The sequence below is a fragment of the Pygocentrus nattereri genome, chromosome 28, assembly GCF_015220715.1.
Source record: "Pygocentrus nattereri isolate fPygNat1 chromosome 28, fPygNat1.pri, whole genome shotgun sequence".
Taxonomy (NCBI): Eukaryota; Metazoa; Chordata; class Actinopteri; order Characiformes; family Serrasalmidae; genus Pygocentrus; species Pygocentrus nattereri.
In genome coordinates, this window is record NC_051238.1 from 25,506,578 (window position 1) to 25,533,943 (window position 27,366).

Below are 27,366 nucleotides of genomic sequence, written 5' to 3' on the forward strand. Positions count from 1 at the left end.
CCCCCTAGTGTGTGTGTTCACTGGTGTGTATGTGGTGTTTCACTTCACGGATGGGCTAAATGCGGAGGTGGAATTTCCCCGTTTGTGGGATCAAAAAAGTATCACTTAATTTAATCGTAATAGTTTCAGGTAAAGTGGCACGATGCTGCGGTATAGTTTACTGAAGTAAGACTGTACATTATGTTTATGCCATGTCTTCTGTAAGTTTACTGGCTGGCTGCGAAGCAGAAATCTGATTAGTGCCTGCCTCATGTAGACGGGAAGTTTCCCCATTAACTGATTTCTCAAGTGCATATAAACGCGTTGATCGCACTACTGACAAAATCTGATTTTCTGCGGTTGTCGGACTATTAAGTAAATGTAAACACACTCACTGTCATCTGGTAGTCATTCTGCGATGTTTTAATTAATATAACCAAATAGAATATTTTCCTTTTAACTGTGTTATCAGATTAAGTACAACACTGTTGGTGAAATGTTGTGACTCCATGTTGAGCTGCTAGTGAGCAATGTGGGGTGAACTAGGAGGGGTGAGAACCTTCTGCTGTGGAAAGAATTCTCTCCAGAAAGCACATCACTGAGATAAAACAGACAGCACAACTGCAGCTTTCCTCACACACAATAAACAGCATGACTTGCTCACAGACCCAGACCCAGTTCCCTTCTGAGTTTGTAAATTATACAAATTCCCATCATATGACATGACCAATGCATATTGTTTTGTTATTAAAAGAAAATAAACATTGCACATATCAACTGAGAGACCTCCAAAATGGGTGGAAATGACATTTAATGACTAGTGTGAGAAAGGGTTAAAGTTACATAACATATTTAAACTAATTGAAGAGCTTTAAGCAAAAGAGGTGCTGATCGAGTTTTAAGAAATGTAATATCTTTCCGGCTCCATCACAAGCGTTTACTCTTTTCATCACAGTGTGATGCTTTAGCACTGAGCACTGTCATACACTAGCTAACAATATCACAGTCATTCACAACGCTGTTACAGCACCACTGACCACTCATATTGAGGACTGAAGAATCCACACCACAGCCAATGTAGTAATGTGCTGTTCTTCCAACGCCAGTAACAGGAAATCACACACAACAAGACATTCTCAGATCTAAGAGCACATTCTACTGAAATGACATCATCTGAAGGAGAGCTTGTATGCTTGATAAGACTTTCGGACTTGTATCTTATGTACAGTGTCTAACTGGCAGCTTGTGAAATGATACAGACAAAATGTGGTCACTGTATTTCACATAAAAAAAATGACAGGCTTCTTCTGTTACAATCTAAAGAAAGATTTTCCTTTCCCCTTTTGTACATTACAATTAATGTCAAATCCTCTGAATTTGAGAAGAAGGCTACAATGTCTAATGGACCATCACGCTGTTGCCTTTTTCGGGTCAATGATTAACTAGTCAAAAACATACAAGGCCTGAAGCTTGTAGGCTGCCAAGTTCTACACGGAGGTGAGTCAAAAAGTAACTATAGCAAAAGGTAACATGCTGCATTAAAGTGTTCAATTAACAACTGAAACTACAGCTGACCCAGAACATCTAAAGAAAGAGCACAATGCAAAAAGGTGTGCTCTTTGAAAAAGGGCTTTGCCACATAAAGTATAATATATCATCACCTTTTAATTCCTTTAATCCGGTTACACCAGCTGCTCTTCACATCGTGTGAAAATGTCGTAATGAATGGATCAACAGAAACGCTCTAAAATGACTTTTGACAGAACCTTATTTAATTAACGGGCAATTCCACTTATTTGTCAAAGTTTTTACATAATGAAATAATTAATATTTAAACGTTTTTTCTGGTTTAATGCGCCTCATTCTAGAAAAAAGAACTCAGAACTGCTCACAGTGGTTGAGGTAGGAACCCGATGTGTAAAGCTTTTAATGCCTCTAAATGCTGCCTCACAGAAAGTTGCTTATGTGTTTATGCTTGATATAGATGGTTCTTCTGTAGCCTTATAACTGTGATTATTATAATCTTAAGTCATTTGTTTGAAAGTTAAGGTGCCAAAGACAGCAAGCAGTGTACTAATAATGACCCACATGATATCATTACAAATATGCTGCCTGGTGGCTTTAAAATACATTGCTATGCATTTGCAATGCATTGCAATGTAGATGCAATGCGACCCCTAGTTCCTATCACCACCTTTGTCAATAAATCTGTGTCTGTATATTAAAAAAATCCCCTTTAATGTACATTAACATTAAAAATGTTGGTTTTCTTTCTTTTATAAAAGAGATACAGACCTACATTCAATTCAATTCAATTCAATTTTACTGGCACAGCACTTTTCACAACAGTCGGGGGCACCCTGGCATTGATGTGGTTTGATGAGAAAGGCTGTAGTCTGCCCCGGTACAGAAGCAAAGAATTAGGCCATTCATGACTGTAGCTCACCGAGAGGCAGCTGGAAATATTTCAGGCATTTCAGAATTCAGGTTGGCTAAAGCACAGAGCCTCTCCACTGGATAATTAGTGCTGGGGCCAAATCAAAGCAATACAGACCACCACATCTACCCCACAGTACCCCAGGACTTCATACACCGCACAATGCATTCTTTCTCTCTCTCTCTCTCTCAATACACTCTCACAGACGCACTGTTTACTCTCTCACACACATGGATTGTCCCCACACAAACATGTGCACGCACCGTACGGACTCCGTACCTCAGAACAAACACTGCCACACAGGCAAACGAGACAGAAATCGCCACAGAAAGTCCAATATAGACCAAACACATCAGAAAAATGACTAAAACAACAAGCCAAACATCTGAAACAGGTATTTAACGCATCATTAAAGTCCGTGCTGGAACTAAACCAGTCAGTAAAGTGTGGTAGTTACGTTTTGAGTCCTTCACAGATTTCATGGCAGACTGGAGCCGCTCCAACATGTTCAGATGAGCCGAGTCAAATCCGAGGGGAAATTCAAAAGAATAGCTGACCTTAATTCTTTAACAACATAAAATTTGTAGGAAGATAATGCAAAAGAAAAAATCCTGTAAAGCTGTTTCTCTCAGAGCAGAGGGAGGCAGTGTGTGCTCCTGCACTGACAGAGTGCAACTGGAGAACAGAGAGAGGGGGAGTGGGAGAGAGAGAGAGAGAGAGAGAGAGAGAGAGAGAGAGAGAGAGAGAGAGAGAGAGAGATGGAGGGAGGCAGAATGTGAGGGAAAGCATGACAGGGAATATCAGTGTGCACGTGCATGTGTGCATATTTGATTTAAAGCTACAAGCAATATGAGGGACATTTAATATTAGTCTGAATCCTCTCACAACAGAGGCAGCAGTGTCTATACATTATAGTGCAGCTCACAGATGAAAGCTTTACAGGCAACCCTTACTTGTACGCCTTATAATAGAATACATGTCCAAATCATTGCAAATGTGTTGTTTATTATAAATAGCATGACAAACAGGCCAAATCCCCCTACTAGTGCTCCATCACGGTTGCACTGTGATGATGTCGCATGGAAAACGAAGACGCTTTTCTCTTGGGTGATGTCATATCATAGCAGCCAAGGTTTCCGTTAAGTGCTAAAGGTGGTCTACCAGGTTTTACATGGTTGCTATAGTCCCGCTTTCTTTTGAAAGGTCTTTGAACTGCAGTTTTTTTGAAACCCCAAGTGGATTATCTTAAATCTAGTCAGAGTGTCTCCTGAAAATGAACAAACTGTACTTAATGGCTGTTTTAACTGGAAGTTAAATACATGAAGGGTGATCTCTGACGTTTGCACAGCACTGCACATCTGTGTACTTGTGTGAGAGAGACCAAAAGAGAAATGATGACAGCAAAAATTGTACATACTTTTTATGTAACAAGCATCACGTAAAAAAACCAGAGGGGTATGAGCATAAAAATGCATTTATGCAAATGAGCAAACCAGGCGAACCATTTGAAATGGAAATGCAGGCAGTACTGATTGCTCTGACTTGCGTCACAATATCAAAACGCTCCACATGACCTTGAGGACCGTGTTGGATAACTTGCATAACAACAACTTAACCTTTAGAGGAGTGATGTCAAACCGCATGATGTCAAAGCCTAGAGATACGCTGACGCTTCCGTATGATGGAGCTCCCTTTATCAAGGCTCTGTGGGACGTGACCTCAACTCGAACGCTGTGGTTAAATGCTGGAGCGTTCATTTGTGTGTTCCCTCTGACTGAATCATGATTAGATTACTAATTAAGCTTTATTTCTGAGCGCATCGCCTGACTCATAACAGCCATATGTTTTCAGCACAAAGAAAATGCCTTTCTGTCTTATAGCGAGAATAACTCAAAAAGGGGGGATTTGCTGTTTGTTTGGGTCTGTCCTGACCTGAAAGGCTGAATTAAAGCAGGATTAGGGTGTTATTCAGGGCTACTCCCCACTAAGCCTGGTTCATATTCACTGTTCTATGAAGGCAATCAACAGGCTTCTTTTCACTGGATGGCTTTAGCGTCGATACAAATGATGCCAATCTAATCTACGCAGCAAATTCCTTCTTGTTTTCTGTTTTGAGTGGAGAATGAACTGAACACATGCAGGAGATAGACATGAAAAACAAAAGGCCATGTGCATGTTAACAAAATAGCAAAGAAAAAATGCATTGAGGAATAGCCTTGGGCCATAATCTCAATAGGCCACATCAGTCACGTCAGGCCTGAATGTTTCTTCTCTATAGTTATTCTCAAAAAGAATTTTTGTTGTTTTAAAATAGGTTTAATCCAGTTTATCCTGTATCTCCACGATCTTAACTCTACAGGAGCAGCAGAAAACATACTTTACTTTTAATGTAAGTCAATGGAAACAGACTTTTTTTCCTTTTGGTCTATTCTTAATGGATTTTACATACAGTGTAAATGGTAACATGTATTTTCAAATTATGTCAAAAACCGAAAAACTGCAAAAATGGAGATATGAGGCTTTCTTCTGCCAACAGCCATATAAACATTGTTAAAGATCAACACGTCCCTCTCACTCCTCAGTCCATAAAGTCTATATATGAAAACTAAATTGCAATACAGCCTATTCTGAAGTCACTGTTTTCATGATATATTCACATATTCAGCCTACAGCAGCTCAGCTCTACCCATTCATAATGAAATTATAAGGAGTGTCTCAGTCTAGACTGCCTTTTGGACGAGACACAATACAGGTCAGCCAAACAGAACAGAGCGGACAATTTTATGCCAGTCTTGATGCATAGTAACAAATAACAGTCAGTTTAATTCAAAAAGATAAAGAGAGGTTTGAAAATGATCATGTAAAATTAAATATGACGAATAAAATACAACGAAAATGTAGGATGTGAGCCCTTTAAAACAAAAACTAAAGCAGAATAAAGAGGCTGGGAGATATATTTTCGCTGTCTTAACAAAGCACCACGTCGCTGAAAAGGTTACAGAAATTATTAAATTAAATTTAATAAACATTACATGAAAAGAGATTTCCAAATAATTTTGTAACAGTCTGACTGCTCCATTCATAATGAAGTCTTTGTGCCTTGTCCTTTGCATTGTGAACAAACTGCTGTTATTAACTGCAACCCCAACAGGTCTATCTATGCTCCACGCACAGATGTGTTCTTTTGTAGCTACTGTGAATTTGCACAAGCTTTACAATTTGGCAAAAATCACATGACCAATTATAACATTACTGTTAAACCTACACAAAGTGCTGAACAGTTTCCATTTAGGTTGAATGGGATTCTCTGGGTTCTCTGGATTCACCCTGACGACAGTTGCTAAATTCTCAATTCTCAGTTCAATCATTGTTCATTAAAATGGATCTAAGGCAGCAATCTTGCGGATGATTGAATCTTGAAAGCACAGACCTGTTAGGGTGTGGGAACAAACTGGATTTACAATTTTAAAACCAATGCATCACCTTGTGAAGGCAGAGCTCAATACAGACGTGATGTCTCAATGAAGAAAATGTTCTGCTGCTTTAACCAACATTGTCCACCAGGTGGTAAAGGTTCACAGGCTGGTGTGTCACTACTGTTGCACTGTCGCTTGTGTATCTATTACATTTATGGCATTTGGCTGACGCTCTTGTCCAGAGCGACTTACACTTTGACCATTTTACACAGGGAGGCCAAGGTGGTGTTAGGAATCTTGCCCAAAGACTCTTAGTGGTGTAGGGGGCTTACCCTGGTGGGGGATTGAACCCCAGTCTACAGCGTAGAAGGCAGAGGTGTTAACCACTACACCAACCAACCATTACTTTATTGCTATATTACTATATTACACTCCAGATGTTAAAGGTACACTGTCTGGATGACTTTGGTTTTATCGGGAGAACCTGTGAACGTTGAATATGGCACCATCTACTACCAACATTTTTACAAGTTATCTCCTGATGTGTATTCTCACTGCTAGATCACACCTGCCCCCCGCCCCCATACACTGCTGAAGCTGACGTAGTCAGACAGTGAAAACCTGCAGTACTTACATCCGTTCTTGACATCCTGGGAGGCGATGACGAACCCAAAGCCCTCTGCCGGCCTTCTCCTCAGCTCTACCTCTAGAGTTTTGGGAAGTCCTGCTCCTCTCCCGTCTGCTGGAGTTTTGGACACTGCTCCCAGGGCGGGGTCTGATGTGCGGGGACCCTGTGCAGACATGTCCTCCACCCCCATCCAGTCTCTGGGCTCCATGGTCAGGGTCACTGGTACTGAGTCCAGAAAGCTAGTGCTCTGAACCAGTGGAGGAAGCTCACCAGATGGTGACTGCGGGGACAGGGTGCTCTGGCTGGTTGTGGGGCCATCTGAAGAGGGGGAGGTCAAGTCTGGGGGGCCTTGGGGGGGAGGGACAGTCTTGTAGTAGTTTGGGGAGACAGGTGAGACTACAGATCCTACAAAGGAGAGAAGCACAAAGTAAAAAACAAATCAAACACCTCCATCGTTAACTTATCATCTTACTTAGCATGCTAAATGTTAGCTAGCTAACTGGTTTGTTTTTTGCAACTGTGCGTGACACGTGACATCATGCTCACTGAGGAGCAGCTTCCTCTATGTAGTTAAAGTTAGACAAACTCAATTTTAAGTGAAATTAACCCTCAACACTTCATCAATTCAGTACATCCATCCATTTTCTAAGCCACTTTTTCATCAGGGGGTGCTGGAGCAGCCTATCCCAGCAGTCTTCGGGCAGGATACACCCCCATCACAGGGCAGACAGACACTCACACCTAGGGGCAATTTAGCATGTCCAATTGGCCTGACTGCATGTCTTTAGACTGTGGGAGGAAACCCACGTAGACACGGGGAGAACATGCAGACTCCACACAGAGAGGACACCGATCACCCAGCCGGGGAATCAAACCCAGGCCCTCCACGCAACAGCGCTACCCACCACGCCACCCTGCCGCCCCAATTCAGGTCACTTTTGGACTAAATTTTACTTTGCTTGGGTTAACTTTTAGACACAAAACATGATGATGAAATTTTTGATGAAAAAAAAAAAACAACAGTAGTATAGGTGTATGCAAAAGTTTGGGAGCCCCTGGTTAAATGTATGTTGTACTGATTTTCTGAAGGGAAAATACGTATGACCTCTACACGCATCACACGTCTGCACATTTTACTGCTCTTTATTTGCTGGATTTAGTATATTGAAAAAAAAGTTAAGGCATGATATATGTTTTATTTGTAACATATAATTTGACTGAGGGCGATTAAGCTTTCGCATGCATATTAATATGCAGTGTGGATCCCTACCTCCTCTGTAAACCAGTAAGACCACCTCTCCTTGTCTGGTATGCTCCTGCAGGACTCTCTGCACCTGCAGACAGAATAAAACAACATCAAATAACACACCAGAATAAGTGTGCTCAAAACATTTTTATGGTTCTAAAAGAAAAACTTCTCACTGTTCAGTGGCTACACTTAACATGGAACTAGACTAGACCTGCTGCTGGCTCTGTGGGTCTTCAAATGGATGAAGTTAAAGGCTCAGTCAGCAAGCGCCTCATGTTACCTGCGCGAAGCTGAGGCTCTGTACATCTGCACCATTGATCTTGATGATGGCATCACCGGGCTGAAGTGAGGGGCACTGCCGTCTGTCCCACACCCTCTTGACCAGAGCCAGTTGTCCACCCTGGCCGCCGGCTGTTATGCTGAAGCCCATCCCCCCTCCTTCACTCCTTCCCAGAGCCACAGGCACCAGCTCACCCCCTGCACCAGCCCCAGATGACCCACCAGGAGACCCTAGGCCACTCGGGGGAGGACGAGGGGGATGATTATTAGCTGGGCATCCGTTAAAGCCGCAAGGCGGGAGTTCTGTTGGAGGGGAGACCACAAGCGAGGTCTGAGGCATGAGTGGCCGCTGGCTGTTGGGGGCACCTGGTGGGGGAGCTGCAGAGCCCACTTCAGGCTGAGGGAGAGGCAGAGTACCACTGGAGAGATCACTCTCGGAAGACTTGGAGCTCTGGTGGGCCAGAGAGGGGGCTGGGAGAGTGTTGTTGTTGTAGGTGCGGATGAGGGAGGCTCTGGTTGAGTGAGGGAAGAGAGGGGAAATAGAACTGAGTTAATGCTTAAGGAGATCATGCTTTATCAATTACAGTTGACCAGACTGTTTTTGTTACTGCACTTTTTTTTTGCAATGCAAAAAATATGTAAATGACCTCTGTTCTGATAGGCTGACTCCTTTGTAAGTGAAATGAGGTTTAAAAGTTCAAAAAGCAGTCCTAGTTTCAGTGCAAGGAATAAAATGTTTGTGGTGAAATCCTCAAGGATGTTGTAATTCTCAACTGTCAAGAACAGCACACTTACTCCTATAATAATACCTGAGTTACAAACTGTCTGCAGAATCAACAACTCCTTATAATGTCATGAAGAATAGGTGGGCTAAACTGCTGTAAGCTGAAAAATCTGTCATATGTGAATTAAAAATTTGCTGTTTTCACACAGACGGGGGCTGGAAAAGTACAATATTTACATAGCACATCAATAAAGCAAGGAAAAAATGATTACCTCCGTGTGACAGCAGAGCTGACCTCAGTGTCACTGTGGCTAGAGCTCAGTCTCTCAGGCCTTGCTGGGGGTGGGTTGGAGGACATGCCCACCATCCCTACAGCACCACTCGCTGCGTTTCCATTGGGCACTGGGTAAGAGGGTGGAGCCGCTGCATTTCCATTAGCATCCAGGGCCTCTTTCTGCATGCGGGGGTAGAAGCCATTGTGAAGGGAGACAGTGCGGTTGAGGTTGGAGAGTCCCTCGGCAGGAGGCTGTGGCTGGGCTGAGCCTGGAGCTGGGTCAGAGGGAGATGACAGGCTGGTCTTGGGGCAGCCGTCGGGATTGTAAAGCATAGGGTAACCTCTGCGCAACACCACATCCACACTGTGGCCCATGGGCACGGCCTTCAGCATCTCCACCACCTCCTTATGGGACATACCCAGCACACACGTGTCGTTAATGTATACCAGGATGTCCGCTAAGAGCATAGAGAGCGAGAAAGAGGGAGAGAGAGATAAAGAGAGAAATAACTATTAATAAAATGCATCTGAAACCCTAATCAACTTCACTGAGGAATGAGGATGCAAAGCTGAATATTTTTCTATAGTTTGTATTCCAGTTTTACTAAAAAACATTTCCAGTCAAAGTACAAGGTATTCATTCCTCAGTATCAGGAAACACTGAGATAGTTAGATGGAAAGGAGACTCCAAAACTCAGGAGGTTCAAAAACTATTAAAAAGATGTAGAGAACATGGAACTCCTAACAATCGTGCAAGACCTGGTAGACCACCAAAACTGTCAGCATCAGATGAACAGTACCTAAAGTTTTCTGTGAGAGAGAGGAGAAAATCAAGCTCAGTTCTTGCTTTAGATCTGAAAAAATCCTCAGGCGTTTCTGTCCATCCTTCCACTGTGAGAAGACAACTCAACACTATGTCTGTCAGGAAACCAATACTGGGAAAAGGAAATAGACAATAATGATGAACTTTTGTACTAGAATACCAAAACTGGATATCTGAGATGTGTAGTAAAGTTTAAGTCAGGAGTCTAAACTGAGATCTTTGGAAATAAGAGAAGCAAAACCATCCATCCATCCATCTTCTAAGCTTCTTATCCTTCTGGGTCACAGAGGGTGCTGGAGGAAACACCCTGGACAGGTCGCCTGTCCATCACAAGGCAGACACACACACACACACACACACACACACACACACACACCGGCAATTCAGCATGTCTAGTTAGCCTGATTGCATGTCTTTGGACTGTGAGAGGAAACCCATGCAGGCATGAGGAGAACTTCACACAGAAAGGATCCTGGTCGCTCGGCCGGAGAATAAAACCCAGGTTCTTCTTGCTCTGAGGTGACACTGTGCTGCCCAAAAGCAAAAGCATTGGATTTTAATCCTTATGGTTTTCAGTGGTCCTTTTCAGCAGGGTATGCTGGTGAAGTGATGAATGACTCTTCGAACCATGTCTTTAACCATCAGTCAAGCATGGTGAGTTATCAGTGTGAGTTTGAGGACACATGAGAACATCTGGAGTTAGTGATTTGTTTCTGATTGAAGGCATTATTAATGCAGATTTGACATCACGTACGTTGAACAGTATATTACAGTGTGGTTTACACAATGATACAGTTCTGTCCTAAGGTACAGGAGGCACAAATAATAAGTAAGGGACAAAGTCCTAACTGTCCACACTCAACTCACACTATTCTAATATTTGCAAGTGGTTTCCTACAATTTTTGCGAGCAAAGGACCTAGAATACACATTTATCCGTGTGTCTGTGTGTCTGTGTGTGTGTGCGCGTAAGTTCACGTGAGTATTTGTGCGCACATGATATAAATGAAGGGACGTGATTGTATTTGTTTTATTGTGTGCGCACGCAACGTGTATGTTAGTGTTAAGGCAGCACACGTGAGCAGGCAGTGGTACATGTCGGGGATAGAAAGATTATAAATCAACCCATCGGATTAAGAACAGATCGGCAGATTCAAACCATGAGACCCTACCAATCACATCGCTATAATCCATCCACAGAGAGAGAGAGAGAGAGAGGGAGAGAGAGAGAGAGAGAGAGAGAGAGAGAGAGAGAGAGGGAGAGAGAGAGAGGGAGAGAGAGAGAGAGGGAGAGAGAGAGAGAGAGAGAGAGAGGGAGAGAGGGAGAGAAGAGAGAGAGAGAGAGAGAGAGAGAGAGAGAGGGAGAGAGAGAGAGAGGGAGAGAGAGAGAGAGGGAGAGAGGGAGGGAGAGAGAGAGAGAGAGAGAGAGAGAGAGAGGGAGAGAGGGAGAGAAAAGAGAGAGAGAGAGAGAGAGAGAGAGAGAGAGAGAGAGAGAGAGATGTACAGATATGGGGGCAATTTATTTGAGACTGAAAGGGGAAAGAGGACAAGAGCCAAGCAGGAGAGAAGAGAGAGAGAATAGAAAAAAAGAGAGGAAATGGTGGGATGAGAGGAGAGATAAGAGGATACAGAACAGGGAGCACGAACATCTTGTTTTGCCAGAATTCATCTTTTATTCATCTCTCTCTCTGTTCTTTTCATCCTTTCTCTATCCTCTTTCTTTCTGCCGTGCATGGTGATAAGAATTAAATCCACCACTGGACGTCTGTCTCTCTCTCCCTCCCTCCCTCCCTCCCTGCCTCCCTGCCTCGCCCTCTCACTCTCTCTAAATGATTTCACAGAGAGAAAGATACTACATTATATCTGATGTTCACTTCCTTGCACTGAGTGTACATTTGCACACACACAACTTTTTTTTTTAAAGCCATTAAATTATTATATCTGCAATAAATATTTTAACCAGTGACCAACAGCATTATCATCACCTTCCAGACTGCCTCGGCTTCCATTAGCAGCTACACTTCAGCTTCTACTGTGGGAGGTAAAAAGTTCACTTTCAGAGTTGCTGGGATCGTTTTAGATCATTTTACTTTACTTTACTCACTGGTGGTTTTTTTATTCTGTAGTAAATTTGAAAGTAAAATCATTATATATGAGAAAATATCACAGAGAAACATTCCACACTATGTCCAGTTTTCCATTTTCCATTCATAATTGTGACCAATATTTCTAGTAGATCAAATCAGTGGAATCCAAGTAAATATCAAAGCCTCACCGGAAACATTTAGCATTATATTTTCTCAAATACAGATCTATACTAAGACAGACAGTAGCTGAAAACTGTCTAATGTTGAGATCTTTGAAGTTTAGTCTATATAGATATATAGTCCATATAGTGAGATATTCATCACACTGCCCTCTGGTGGTCAGTCCTGACCTTTTCTTATATTGGAAAGTGAATTCCTTTTGAATTTTGAATCCCTTTTGACACTCATGAACATTTCTGAATTTCACAGTATGTTTGAAATTACCTGCATATTTAAATAATTAAGATCTATACAAAGTCATTCAGATTGCTGTGAAATGTGCGAAAGACCAAAACTAAAGTAGGGAACCTGCAGGATTAAATCTGTGGAAAGTTGTGAGCGCCTGTAACCAAACACTTATTCGGGAAATGACAACCAAAGCCATTTGAGCACAACATGAACCTGAGATTTGGACAAACTAGGTCACTTCACACTGTGTACATACTTCAGCATTTTAATGTAACGTTACATGAATTGTCATATAAGGATTTGAGGCCATAAAACTTGATTGGGACATTCTTATGGAATTATTTCAATCTGGGAATCCAAAGTAAAATAACTACTTTAAAGACAACTAAATGTTCAAACCTTGGACATTTGCAAGGGTTTGGTTATGATCTATTAAAACTCAAGCCACTGAGGGATAGTAATAAGCTAAATATATTCAAAATCATTTAAAGTTTACTTTCTTCTTGGAAGTGGCTGTTCCAAACCCTAACCCCAAAATTTCAATGGAATACATTTAAAAAAATTATATTTTTGATTTCTGTTGTGAAGTTGAAAGGTTTATTTTTAAAATTAATGTTTAATTAAATTATATTATTACCATTATTAAATAATGGTAATTAAAAAAAAATAATAATTAAAAAATAAGTCACACCCCTACATTTTACAGCAAGGAGCATTTAGGAAGTGAAACTGATCCCTGTCTCTCATGGCCACATGACGAGCAGTTAGATCTTACTGTTTTGAAGTAAATGTGTCTCAAGTCTGAAAATCAGTGTGTTTTGTGTTTAAATAAAAAATGTGATTTTATCTGTGTTGAACTGTTCAAAGCTCTGTCTGCTGGGCAGTACTGGCTAGCGTTTTTAGCTCAAATGGTCAGTCCCGAAACAGTCACTACTAAAATATTCGTTAAAGTTTTGGTAGTGTTATGAATATCAGTGATATGAACATATTTTGTTGTGGGAAAAAATGGAATGTTCCATCATTTATTTTCATAAACTAAACCTAATAAACATTAGATATAGGGCCACATAACGCAAAAAAGGTTTTAGTCTAAATTCCAAGTTAAAATGGGTTTTAAACTCTGAACCAATTTAGCAGAATGATCCATATAGGAAAACAGAGTAAAATGTGTGCTCAGTGTCTCTTGAAATAAATGGCTCGTTCATACAGAGTAAAGGGTGTACCTGTGTTAAGTGCAGGTGGTCCTCCAGGTGTAACACTGTACACCTGCAGGAACTCTCTGGGTCGGCTGCCCCCCACGATGTTAAAGCCAAATCCCCGCGGGCCTTTGGACAGGCGTGTGTGTATGGAATAGCCCTTCAGTTCAGATGGCTGGTCTGTGAATGGAGGCACTGAGGCACACACACACACACACACACACACACACACACACACACACACACATTCAGAATATATCATTAGCTGTCAACAGATGGTACGCTTAATTCAGCGCTTCATATTAATGTCAAGAGACCTGCTGCCCTGTCTGTGCCCACTGCCTTGAGGGTGTCACAGCAAACGCCGAAATACTTAACCATAGCACCCTCTGCTGGCTCAAGTGGTGTATTATTACACTTTACAGCGGGGGGGTATAACATTTCTGTGCTGGTGTGCAGTACAGTTTGGTGATATTCCTGCTCAAACCTAATAAGCCAGACAACTAACAGATGAGTTGGATCAGTGTTTGAGCAAGGAACTGTGCTGGACAGGAGTTTAATACCCATACTTTACAGCAGGGGTGTTAAACTCAACCAGTAAAAGGGCTGCATTAAAAAATGTACTCAAATCTGTGGGCCAGAGAAAATAAACATTTTAGTTAAAGTTGTTAATGTTAATGTTATAATCTGAACTGGCCTTCAGACAGTTGAAGTAGACCTTGAAATATTACATGGACACTTGAAATATTCCTAATGGAGTTCATTAAGACTTGGGCTGAATCTCCGAGCTGCTGAGCTGATGTTAAGTGTTTATAATGGTTGAACTGCAGATGAAGTGCATTTTGGTGATGTGACTGGCGTGGAATTGCGCAGAGCTGTGTACAATTCAGGTGCAAAGCCAAAAATGGACCAGCCCCTTCCTACCTGATGGCAATGGTCATAATCTGACCCGTAAATGGAGCGCTTCAGCTTCAACTAGAGCTTGGCTTGACCTGCCATCCTTCAGAACTCATGGGAGATGAGCATCATGACTCTATTGTAGTTATTATCCAATATCTGGTTTGTAGTCAGACCTTCATCAAGTTAAATCAAGCGTGCATTTGAGGGAACTTAACAAGTCTATATGACGGCTGTCAAGGTGAAATCTGGACCCAAACCTATGCTCTTCTAACTAGCAAGAAAAAGAGCAAGAAATTCCTCTTACTTTTTACAACATTAATGACTATCTGAATTCTTTATGTTACATGGTGTATTTCATGGTGTTACACAGCTTGCTCAAGTGCCTTAGACTTTTCTTTAATACTGCTCGTTAATATTATTATTATTATTATTATTATTGTTATTATTGTTATTAGGCATTTGCATGTGTCTGTGACTCAGCAGCCTCTGAAATAATGAACAGATATTTATTCGTTTAAAAAAAAAGGAAGTTCAGTATAACTGCATGAAAGTCACAACTTGAAAGAGACTCAGAGAAGAGAGGGAGAGGAAGAGGAAGAGGGCAGGTTTGGGTGGTAGAGAAAGCGAGGGATAAGATGGAGAGAGCAAACGGCTTTCAAAGAGTTCATTAATCTCTCTGTGAGGATTCCAGAGAAAAGACAGAGAGGGAGGGAGGGAGGGAGGGAGGGAGGGTTCTGAGAGAACACAAACTCATCACAGAGCACACACACTCAGGCAGGGGTTGGGGGTTCACACTCACACTCTGTCTTGCTGACGATCTCCTTGCCGTGTGTTCGTGGGTCCAGCCAACTCGTCGTCTTTGAGTTATGGCTGAAAAAAAGTCCACGAGAAAGGAAACATTGAGTTTTTCTAGATCACATGTCATCATTGCATGTCAGCTCCAACAGTCTGAAATGTGCTTGAGCAATAATTCTATCCATAACCAGTAGGGGTGTAAATATGCATGATTACATCATTACCCACAGATCTAAAGGTGGTAAATCAACTGCACTGAATGTTAGAATTGATTATAACACAATCGGCCAAAACAAAATTCTTAAGCTACATTCAAACATGAAAACTTACTGTGTAAGAATGGGACCAATTGGCGATCTATAGATAATTATCGATAGAGTAGAATTTATCATTTGTCTTTCATTTTTCCATGATCTGCTGAGTTGCCCCGTGAGCATTTGGCTGTACATAGCCAGGGTTTAATGTCAAGATACTGCATCTCTTTATGCCATGTGGAAAAATGACCAGCACTGCTTAAGGGTGATAGGAGAGCTAAAAAATGGTCTTCTGATTGGGCCGATTAACTGAACCCCTCAGGCAGGTAGAGTCCTGCCGTACAATACGCAGCACTCTGTAGCTTACTGGATGATAAGACACTAAGATACACATCGATGTGAGGAGCAGGATGCAGTACACAGCACATACGGGTGCAGCATGCATGTATTCACTACAATTGACGCTATTTAAAACACAAGCCGTGTCACTGTTGTGCTGCCACATTCAAAAACAGTGCTGTTCAGTATTCATTTAAATTTTGAGGTCTCAAGATGTGGAAACACAGTGCAGGGTAGCCAACAAAGAACAGAGGTTGTTCACATAAATCACTCCTAAAGACACAATAACAAAACAGATCCTGTTTCATTTTAAGGGATAAAGTTTTGTCCTGATTTATCAGGTGTTTGTCATCCCAGCTCTACTGTTGTGAAAATATTTCATCTAGAGAATAGTTCATCTGAGAAGTTCAGTGTTATATAAAGATGTCTGTTGTTCTCATACACACATGTTCACAAGTGACACGCTGTTGACTGTGCGCTCTACAAATATCACACTCAAGTCAACAGTGTGTCATGTACAAGACTCATTCCCACTGAGGCAATGAAATAAGATGTCTTGAACTCTCACTCTCTTTCTCTCTGACTCACTCGATGTAGTAGGGTTCTCCTGAGTCACTGAATGCCATCTCCCAGTTTTCAGGCAGTGCCCCCCCGCGGGCTCCGTTCTCCACGGCAACACCCCCGTCCCGAGCTCCGCCAGAGTCCCAGGTCTGATTGGGGGAGACGATTGTAGTGGGTGGGGCGCTGCTCGCCCCTGCTGATCCCGCTAGGGCAGAAGAAACAGCATCCAGACATCCCAGCTTCAGACACGACCCCTAGGACAGTCTTATGCAACATCGCATCAGCCAAAGGTCAAGTCACCTAAAGCTACTTTACTCTTTCAAAATGCAGTTAAATTCAAGGCTACTTTCCAGAAGTATTACCCAATCAGCTGCTCTTATGTAACATCACGTTACAAAAACATCATTATCATAGTGTAGAATGTTAAATGGCACCCAGGGCCAAATCACGAGCTTCTGTCTTGTTCCACTTCGCAAATCCTGTCCATTAACCCAACAGTGAATTATCTGAGGAACATGACAAACGAAATACAATGAAGACAATCTCAAGAGCTTCAGAGACGGATATGATTTCTGAGTTATGTGCTTTCCATGTCATTAATTCTGGCTCATGAACACACAGTCTCACCACATATGATCTTGTGATATGAGCAGACATCTGCAGACAAGGTTCTGCAAACAGGGGTACAGCCCCTCATTCCACCCACCTCCAAATTCCTCTAGCACTAGCATGACTGAGATTTCAGGATCCCCAGGCCATCACCCCTCCTTCTCGCCAGCAATTAGCAGGACCATCAGCCAACCTTTATTATGTTAATTCACAGAGAAGCACTGAGGCAGCAGCTCTGTGGTGCTGTCGGTGTAATATCTCCATATCATTATCATCAGTATATTTGTTTTTCTGCAGTAAATTAAAAAGAAAAATGTTTTGCACCGCATGTATTTGTTTTATCATTATATCTATCTATCAATATAAATACCGGTTTTGGATACAGAACTACTAAATTGTGCCGTGAGTCTGTGTGTGTAAAATATTACAACTTCGTTTTATTATTATTTATTATTGGTGTTATTAGCATAAATAGCGCTTACGCAAATTCAAACAGAATGCGGAACTGAAAGTGTTCGATTACTAAAAATATCATTATATAATATAGGTATTTTTCCACTAAGAATAAAAAGAAATGTGCTACTATGTGCCTGTGAATTATAACCTTCTCTCTCTGTAGTAGTCTACTACTCTGTCAATGTACTGTAGCAAGGGATAGATGGATGGATGGATGGATGGATGGATGGATGGATGGATGGATGGATTGAGATAACTTTGATTTTTCTTTTCAGTGAGGGGTATGGCAGTTCACATATGCATATTTCATGCTTGGGAGCCACCACCACAGATTTACATCGGTGAACCATTATCACGGGTCCATATCATTATTTATTTCCATATTATTGGCGTGTATGCATGCGTATACAGTGCACGCAGGAACACGCCGGTGGCCAGTCTTGTACAGCTTGCTTGACCTGGCAGCGATGAACGCGCATGTTTTGTACACGGCATGCACAGGGTCCACTGAGAGTAGGAGAGACTTTCTACGTGCTCTTGCTGGGGAACTTCATTATTGTTATCTACAGGAAAATATAGTATAAATTAGCATAAATAGCGCTTACACAAATTCAAACAGAATGCGGAACTGAAAGTGTTCGATTACGAAAAATATTGTTATATAATATAATTATATATTATTCTTCCAATAAGAACAAAAAGAAATGTACAAAGAGCGAGATTCAGACTGTAGTTGTTTTATTATTTAGCGGGACTCTTTAGTGAAACAATCGTTCTATATGTCTGCTACTACGTGCCCTTGAATTAGGACTTTTGAAACACGATTCTACAAATTTTCCGTTGCGCTCTAGGATCGGTAACATACGCACTCGGGCTGTAACTTCAAGTTCACCTCGAAGTTCTGTCACGATAGGAGCTTTGGGAGTTTTCCGTGAGCTTTCCCTTACGAAAATCTTCGTAGCTTTAGTCATTCTAGTGCTAGCCCAGGGGTGATTAACAGGGCAGTCCAAATGAGGACCCAGTAAAGTACTTCAGTGGATAGAACTGAGTATGTAAATTATGTATAAAAACCATTTAAAGCAGAAGTTTTATTGTATTTATCATTTATGGCCTGAATAATGAAGCAATAACTTGATTTGCTGACCCCTTAAAATCCCAATCTTATTACTCAGCAAGACTTATTATTCACTATCTACTGAGCCACTATTAAGCTGAAGACGAAAAACAGTGTTTAAAACGAATGAACAGAGAATTGTGCTTTTTTCTGTTTTCCCAAAATCAACGTGGCTCATCTGTTCAGAGTCTGTGGCGCTGGTCAAAAGTGGAAATGTTCTGCACAAGTGCCACTGAGATTCGCCCTCCTTAATGAACCTACTGATAAAATTCACTTCTGAGGACAAATAACATTAACCCAAAGCTCAACATGAAAGGTCCCTCAAAGTGCTCATCCATGCACAAGTGTGTGAAATGCTTATTACATGATTTGATGTGTCATTTTATTTCATTAGTTGCCTGATTAATAGATGAGCATTTAAAGATAAGCATTGCCTCCGTTATGTTAGTTTGTTTATCTGGACCTTTGTAAACAAAAAAATTGATGTAACTAGACGTTCCAAAGTTTGGTTTGGAGACTGTGGCTCTGTCTAAAAGACAGGAGGCTGAGCTGGAGGTGGTGGAGATGAAGATGCTGAGATTTTCGTTGGGAGTGACAAGGATGGACAGGATTAGAAATGAGCAGATCAGAGATACAGTGAAGGTGGAGCAGTTTGGAGATAAAGCCAGAGAGGCCAGGTTGAGATGGTTTGGACATGTGTTGAGGAGGAATAGTGGATATATTGGTCAAAGAATGTTGGAGATGGAGCTGCCAGGTAGAAGGAGAAGAGGTAGACCTCAGAGAAGGTTTATGGATGTAGTGAAGGTGGACATGGAGATGGTTGGTGTGAAAGTAGAGGAGGCAGTGGATAGGGCAAGATGGAGGCAGATGATCCGCTGTGGCGACCCCTAAAGGGAGCAGCCGAAAGAGGAAGAAGAAGACGTTCCAAAGTTTAAGTTGAGTATCCCTGCTTTAGTGTGCAGACTTAAACCTGTAACGAGGAGCGAGGTAGTGGACGCATGTGCGGAGGTAAGCGACCTTTATTGAGGGCAAATCCAAAATCAGAGTCATCACGGTCCAGGGTCATTGAGCCAATACGTATAGATTGTGGGTCAGACATGATATAAACCAGAAACAACCAACAACACAGATTCAAACAAAGCAACCAAACACAGACCGATACAACAAACAAAGACCGGCAAACACTAAGGGCAAACAGAGGGCTTAAATAACAAAGGGTAACGAGGGACAGGTGAAAACAACGATGGGCGGAGACTTGAAACAAGGGGGCTGGACTAGAAAAACCAAAACAAAAACACATGGACAGGCCTGGGAGGGGCCAATCGTGACAAAACCATACATTATGCACCCACAAGGAAGTCCTCAATAAATGGAGGTAAATGGCTTAAAATGAAAATTTATAAATGAAGCGTTTATGCAGGACATTTATTTTTAGAAAAGCAGAAGGATGTATTTCATTAAAAAGGATATCTTCTGTTTTTCTACATCAAACAGGCTTTGGGCAGTGTGATGCTAGCATGACTGCAACTGAGTTCTGGTTGTTTGGTGAGCTGCTCAGCTCACTAGCTCTGACATCCTGAATGTACATTAGAAAATGTGACATCCTGAAGGCAACATCAGAAAGACTAGAGGTCAAAAGCAGTTTTTAAGCTATTCTGTATTGAGAATGTGCATGTGCAAATGTTTTCTGTATTAAAATAATTAAGCATTTACAAAGTATGAGTTTGCACAAAAGTTCCATAGGAACCCATTCACTGGTGAGTGCCTTCTAGTGCCTGACAAACCTGGAAGATGGAACTGGCTGTAGTTCCCTTAACTAGAAACTCTCTGCCCCTACTTTTAGCTCCCCCTTCATGAAATGTTGTGCTGGTTTAGAAATTTTGTTCCCACTCTAATAAATCTAGAATCAGACTTACATGTAGCCAAAAACTTCTCATGGATGTCCCCAGACATTTGTTATGAGATTAAGTCTGACCCCATGAGAATGAACGCATTGATCACTCCAGCTTAGAAATGACCAGAGAAGCAGACCCCTGCTGAAGTCCTTAAACAAAGTGGACGAGTCATTTTAACCAGGTTTAGTGTTTTAGTGTTCTTTAGTGAATTCTTTAGAGTACAGTATGTTACACAGTGTACCTTCCTGTGCAGTACCTGAGAGACCTGAGTCTTCCTCACTGTTGTCCCCCTCCTCCACAGCCTTCTCCAGGTTGCTGAGGGACTTGCTTCGTGTGCGGAAATTCCTCAGCAGGTTGCGATGCTCCTGGTAGGTGATGGGTGGGCTTTCGGGGCCAATGTGGACCGGCCGCGGTGTCCCATAGTAGTTCCCTGTGGATGAAGGAGTTGCGGGAATAGTAGCTCATTAGTCATTAACTATCTTACATCCATCCTTCTGTCTCTATATACACAGTGTAATAAATGGATTAATCATATGATGATACATTAGGTTTGTTTATAGCAGAGCTACTCAAATCAGAATAGAAAAACAACCTGAAACTTACAGGATGTTACATTTGTGATCATCCACAATAAAGCTCTATATAAAATCAGAAATTACACTATCAAATGACATGTTAGAATTATATTTTTACACTCCTAGTATAACAGATTCATCGTCAATGTTCTGTGCAGTCAAATGAGGTGAAATGCTCATCTTTATGCTTTGCCGTCACTGTCTGGCCCAGATAATACAGTACTTTGAACCTATTTTTATAAACTTTAATCAGTATGCTTATGAATATATTACACGAAATGACATTCAAGGCAACTGACTGCAATTAGACGCAAAGCGATGGAGAAGATCAGAGCAAAGCTCCAGCTGCCACGTATAAACTCAAAAGTGCAGAGCATAGCCAACAGCATGCTATAGGTTGCATGTTCATAAAACTGGTGGCTTTAATTACGGCTTATATGTAAAGCCCACCAGAGACGAGATTTTTCTGCCTTAAGCGGTGAAAAACAGGGCTGAGTGCACTGGCTTCAGCTTCCATCCTCTTTCTGAGGGATACTTAACTGCACGGTGGCCTTGTTTACAGCAGTAAAGGAGAACAAGCGAGAGAGAGAGAGAGAGAGAGGGAGAGAGGGAGGGAGCATGAGAGAGCAAGGAGAACTGAAACAGGGATTATAGAGAAAAGCCTCTTTTCTCCTGTGCGGAGTGATAGAAAAATTAGGAGCAGTTTAGCCTTTCAGTATGGACTTCATTGCCAGGGGAACTGGTTTACCGCCCTCGCATTGGACTAGAGACAACATACAGAGTTTTAACAACTTATCCTTAAATAAGGGTGGACGAAAAAATATGACACATGAAAAATGACTTTCACAGCAAACCGTGTGGCATGTAACACCAATGCCTTTACCCTTTATTTATTCACCGAAGGGACACTGGGCAATCATTGAGCAGGTAGGTAAACTCTAATGTCATGCTGTTGCACACAGAGGTTAAGTGCAAAGCTCAAGAGCACAGCGGTTTTGCACTGCTAAAGGGCAAAGAAACCCTCCAGCCCTCAGATTTTAAACCACTTGGCATCTGGGATTTAAACTAGTAGCCATCCATACACATAGACACATTCTTTGAACACATGAATACACATGAATACACATATCACATCCCCATTCCTTGCACATACACTCACTGTCCATTTTATTAGGAATTATTTATTACTGGTTTGTGGGTTTAGAATTACTGACTGTAGCTCATCTATTGCTGCACAACTTGTCAGCACCCTCTACCCCAAGAAGGGACCACCATAGGACCACAGCTAACGAGTTGGGTCATGGATAATTCTCAGAACATGGTATGGTAGTGTGTGTCGCACTGGAGCTAGGGGCTTTAAAGAAAGTGGACACTGGCCTATTTATTACAAACACCTTGTTGATACAGCACTGTAGGTGTACATTTACAAAATATGGATCAGCTTGCCATGTAAAAATTGTGCTAGTTATCCCAGGTTTTTATTCAGATTACTATTTAAATGCACACCATATTCCATTTGTTTAATGAGATGGTCTCAGTCCTTAAACAACAGGTTATGAGAATGAAAACCTACTGCCACTCTTTCCCTTCATCTGTGGTCAGTTGCTGATCACATGACCACTATTGGCTATATATTTTTGGCTGGTGGGTTATTGTCACTGAGTTGTGTAAAACTCCCAGTGTCAGATATTTGCATATCGGCAGAACATGCACCAACAAACCACTAACATGCCAGTGCAAACAAGTAGGTCTTTTTTTTTTTGCAAAATTTAGTGTACAATGTCTAGTTATGTGCTGAGTTTAACATATTGTTAAAAAATAAAATACACAAATAAAAGCCACGTCATGTTCATATTGTAATCATTTCCCCAATATGTTCAGAAAATAAACAGTAATTGTGCAGTAAAATGCTCAGACGTGTGTTCTCAGCAGAGCATATGTTAATTTTTCACTTAGATGACTGCTTCTATAATTCTAGCCACAAATACTTGATATTCATTGGCTTGGTTGCCCTAGTGGACACTGCAAAATGTATGTCTGTCTACCAATAATCATGTAGACTCACTGACCACTTTAAAAACTAATCCACTTATACCAGCGCAACACACACTAACATGCCACCACATCAGTATCGTCTGCAGTGCTAAGAATGATCCACCATCAAAATAATACCTGCTCTGCAGTGGTCCTGTAGGGGTCCTGACCACTGAAGAACTTGGAAGGGGGGCTAAGTGGAGCCGATAAAACACACACAGAGTGTAGATACAAGGTTGGTGTACCTAATAAAGTGTTCAGTGAGTGTAAAAAAACAAAACAACAACAACAAAAAAAGAATGTCCGAAATAGTAACTCTACAGGAGAAGAAAGCGTTTTACATTTTAATTTAAATCAGTGTTTTAATACTTTACATTGGCAATTTTGGAGCATTTCTATTTCCACCCAGACAGAGGCTGTTTATTTTGGACAGTGATGATGCACTAAGTTTAACCGAAGCCTGCACCTGCTCTAATATGGGCCTATTTGAGCTGTTTTAGCTGATAATGTTGGAATTTAGTCTATGCTAACACAGCAATTCAAGCATGATTCAACCAGCGTTTCTGGAGCCGGTGGTAGGCTAGCATGTTTTGAATGTTGGCAGGAAACCCTGACTCTCACAGCGCAAACGCACATACGCGGATCTGCACATAACACTGAGCATCGCAAATATCAGACGGCACTCAGGAACGCACAAGAGCCGCAGCCTGTTTCTGATTCTCCCTTTCAACAACAGCGTAAAAATAGCATTTCAGCAAAGTGTGCTAAAACAAACACTGCTTCAGCATCAACTCTCCCTAACTGCCTAAAAATCAAGGTCAAACAAGTCTGTTTGAAACATTAAAGCGGGATGTCTTGTATTATGCATACGGTGTTAATCAGTATTCGCTGAACAGTGTTTATTATGCAGCGCATGCTAATACTGACCTTTGAACTTGCCACTCTCCAGGAGAGCCCCCGACTCCTCCAGCGAGAAGAACTCCTCGATGGAGACGAAGTTGTAGTCCACCCCCGAGATCTCCCCGTCCCGCGGCTGCCTGGTGGTACCTGGGACATAGACAGGCACAAAATATGTTAAAATGAGTGCACATGACTGATGCTTATAACATAACTATACATAATGTATCTCTTACTGTATATAGCTTACTGTACACCTGAATACTTATAATGTAACAGACAGTATATAATACTAGTTGCAGATAAAATAATCATTTGTAGAGTTGTGTATTGAACATTATGTATTCTATGCATTTATTATTATTTTATATTTAAACAGACACCTTAATAACTATATAGCCGAACGCAGAAGTTTAGGCCCCTGATCTAATTACATTTTGTTGATACTCAACTGCTGTTTACTTGCTGAATTTAACAGACTCGAAAGAAATAAAACACAAATAAAAAGGTTACGGTACATTTCATATTTCAAGTTTTCCCCCAAATATGTTCACTTCAGCAAATAAATAGAAATAGTAACTGAGATTTGTATAACAGTACATGTCTTTAATATTCAGAATGTAACTGTAAATAACACCCATTATATGTCTTTGATGTTATGTCTGCCAATTTAAATTGTGTATGAGGCATTTTACATATTTTAAATATTTTTATTTTTTTGTAATATACTGTATGTTGACAGCTGCTCCAGGAAACAAAACGTGTAAAAAAACCTAAAACTATAAGATATATATATATATATCATCCCAAAATGGTGTATATCCATCTATAAAAATTTTTGATATGCCATAATGCATTTTTGTATAGAATGACAACTGAGGTATAATAGAAAACACATTTTTAATTCTCTAATAAAGGTGTTGTAAAGGTATTAATCATAATATAGCACTGATATTTCCTGTATGTATAATAACTACGCCCAACAACAAAAATCCTTGACAGTGTCTATAATGTGTATTGGAACAAAATCCCTCTATTTATATATATATTTATGCCATTTTTTGTGATTTATACAGTATATTTTACATTTATTAACTAGTAAGAACGATTTCTTGGACATATTGTAAAGGATTCTGACAGGAGATAATCACAAGGAGGTAACTATGTTAAAAATGACGGAGCTCATTTATAAACTATGACCACGGGATTTCAATACAGAGTGTGGCGTGTAACTAAAGATAGAACTGCAGTGTGAAGATGGACTTGCCTCATTTGGTTAGTAATGGTAATTGCAGAACACACCAAACCCAACTCCAATTATGTCACAAGCTTCCGATGTTCAATCAGGCAGTGATTTAACGTGGCAGGGATAAGATTACAGGACTGTGCCACAGGTTTGATTCACAAATGAAAGTTTGCGCCAGACAGGATTTCATTTAAGCAGATTATCCTACCTGATGCCCAGCTCAGAGGAAGCTGTGTTACTAAAGCGCAGCTCTCCACGGCTTCATCTGACATAATCTAACACCGAGCAAATGGACAGTAAATAACACGTCAAAGTAACGCGGAGCGTCATGTGCAGTGCCCTCGGGAATGGTTGGCACCTTTGGTGCAGAAGCAAAAGGATGGATTTACTGTTTATTACACTGAACATATGAGAGAAATCAGACCATGTATTGAGCAAACATACTCAGAAAAAGTCAAATGAAAAACAAAAACATAAGCAGTATTCCCAAACGCACGGCTGATGCACTGCTGAACTACAGCCTTGGCTTTAATTCTAAATGAACCGGCAAAACAACACAGTATGAATAGCTGTGCACCTTTAGAAACTGGATTATTGCTTTCATTTTTCTGCAATATTCAAATGTAATTTTGTAATTACATATTTAAATACTTTCTTTTTTAATGTATCAACACATGAAACAAAAAGCAGCAGCAACCATTTAAAGAAAGAAAAACACAAATACCAGAGGCTAAAAAGAAAAATTATACAAAAAAACATTAAGTAGAAATAAATAACTAAAAGATGAACAAGTGTGACAGTGTTACTAAGATACTGATATTAAGGTCCCTAGAATAACCAAAAAACCACAATGTCTTTGTACTGAAATGCAGGTAGTTTGGAAGCTATTTTATTAGTCTCGGACAAAAAGGTTCTCACATACACTATATTGCCAAAAGTATTCCCTCGTCTTCCTTCAAACGCATATGAAATTGGGTGACGTCCCTTTCTTAATCTATAGGGTTTAATATGATGTCGGCCCACCCTTTGCAGCTATAACAGCTTCAACTCTTCTGGGAAGGCTTTCCACAAGGGTTAGGAGTGTTTATGGGAATTTTTGACAGTTCTTCCCGAAGCTCATTTGTGAGGTCAGACACTGATGTTGGACGAGAAGGCCTGGCTCACAGTCTCCACTCTAATTCATCCCAAAGGTGTTCTATGGGGTTGAGGTCAGGACTCTGTGCAGGCCAGTCAAGTTCTTCCACACCAAACTGGCTCATCCGTGTCTTTATGGACCTGCTTTGGGCACTGGTGCGCAGTCATGTTGGAGCAGGAAGGGGCCGTCCCCAAACTGTTCCCACAAAGTTGGGATATTGTCCAAAATCTCTTGGTGCTGAAGCTTTAAGAGTTCCTTTCACTGGAACTAAGGGGCCGAGCCCAACTCCTGAAAAACAACACCACACCATGATCCCCCCTCCACCAAACTTTACACTCGGCACAATGCAGTCAGACAAGTATTGTTCTTTTGGCAACCGCCAAACCCAGACTCGTCCATCGGATTGCCAGACGGAGAAGCATGATTGGTCACTCCAGAGAACACGTCTCCACTGCTCTAGAGTCCAGTGGCGGCGCTTTACTCCACTGCATTCCACGCTTTACATTGCGCTTGGTGATGTAAGGCTTGGATGCAGCTGCTCGGCCATGGAAACCCATTCCATGAAGCTCTCTACGCTGTTCTTGAGCTGATCTGAAGGCCACATGAAGTTTGGAGGTCTGTAGTGATTGACTCTGCAGAAAGTTGCTGACCTCTGCGCACTATGCCCCTCAGCATCAGCTGACCGCTCTGTCATTTTACGTGGCCGACCACTTCGTGGCTGAGTTGCTGTCGTTCCCAATCGCTTCCACTTTGTTATAATCCCACTGACAGTTGACTGTGGAATATTTAGTAGTGAGGAAATTTCACGACTGGACTTGCTGCACAGGTGGCGTCCGATCACGGTACCACGCTGGAATTCACTGAGCTCCTGAGAGCGACCCATTCTTTCACTAATGTCTGTAGAAGCAGTCTGCAGGCCTAGGGGCTTGGCTTTATACACCTGTGGCCATGGAAGTGACTGGAACACCTGAATTCAATGATTTGGATGGCTGACTGAATACTTTTGGAAATACAGTGTATTAACAGGAAATAAAAATCACACTGTGAATGACAAAAG

General features: G+C 41.3%; 1 protein-coding gene across 3 annotated transcripts in view; it reads right to left on the reverse strand.

Moving 5' to 3' along the window:
• The window catches only part of magixa (MAGI family member, X-linked a), a 74,317-nt gene that overhangs the window by 24,224 nt on the left and 22,727 nt on the right, over positions 1-27,366 (reverse strand). For all 3 annotated transcript variants that reach the window (XM_037535773.1, XM_017714747.2, XM_017714748.2), the window contains exons 4-12: positions 23,959-24,078; positions 20,679-20,852; positions 16,376-16,553; positions 15,199-15,269; positions 13,527-13,694; positions 8,985-9,444; positions 7,990-8,500; positions 7,731-7,794; positions 6,467-6,865 (exon numbers count right to left, since the gene is read on the reverse strand). In XM_037535773.1, coding sequence (XP_037391670.1) covers positions 6,467-6,865; positions 7,731-7,794; positions 7,990-8,500; positions 8,985-9,444; positions 13,527-13,694; positions 15,199-15,269; positions 16,376-16,553; positions 20,679-20,852; positions 23,959-24,078 — 2,145 coding nt within the window. The remainder of the gene's footprint in view (positions 1-6,466; positions 6,866-7,730; positions 7,795-7,989; positions 8,501-8,984; positions 9,445-13,526; positions 13,695-15,198; positions 15,270-16,375; positions 16,554-20,678; positions 20,853-23,958; positions 24,079-27,366) is intronic.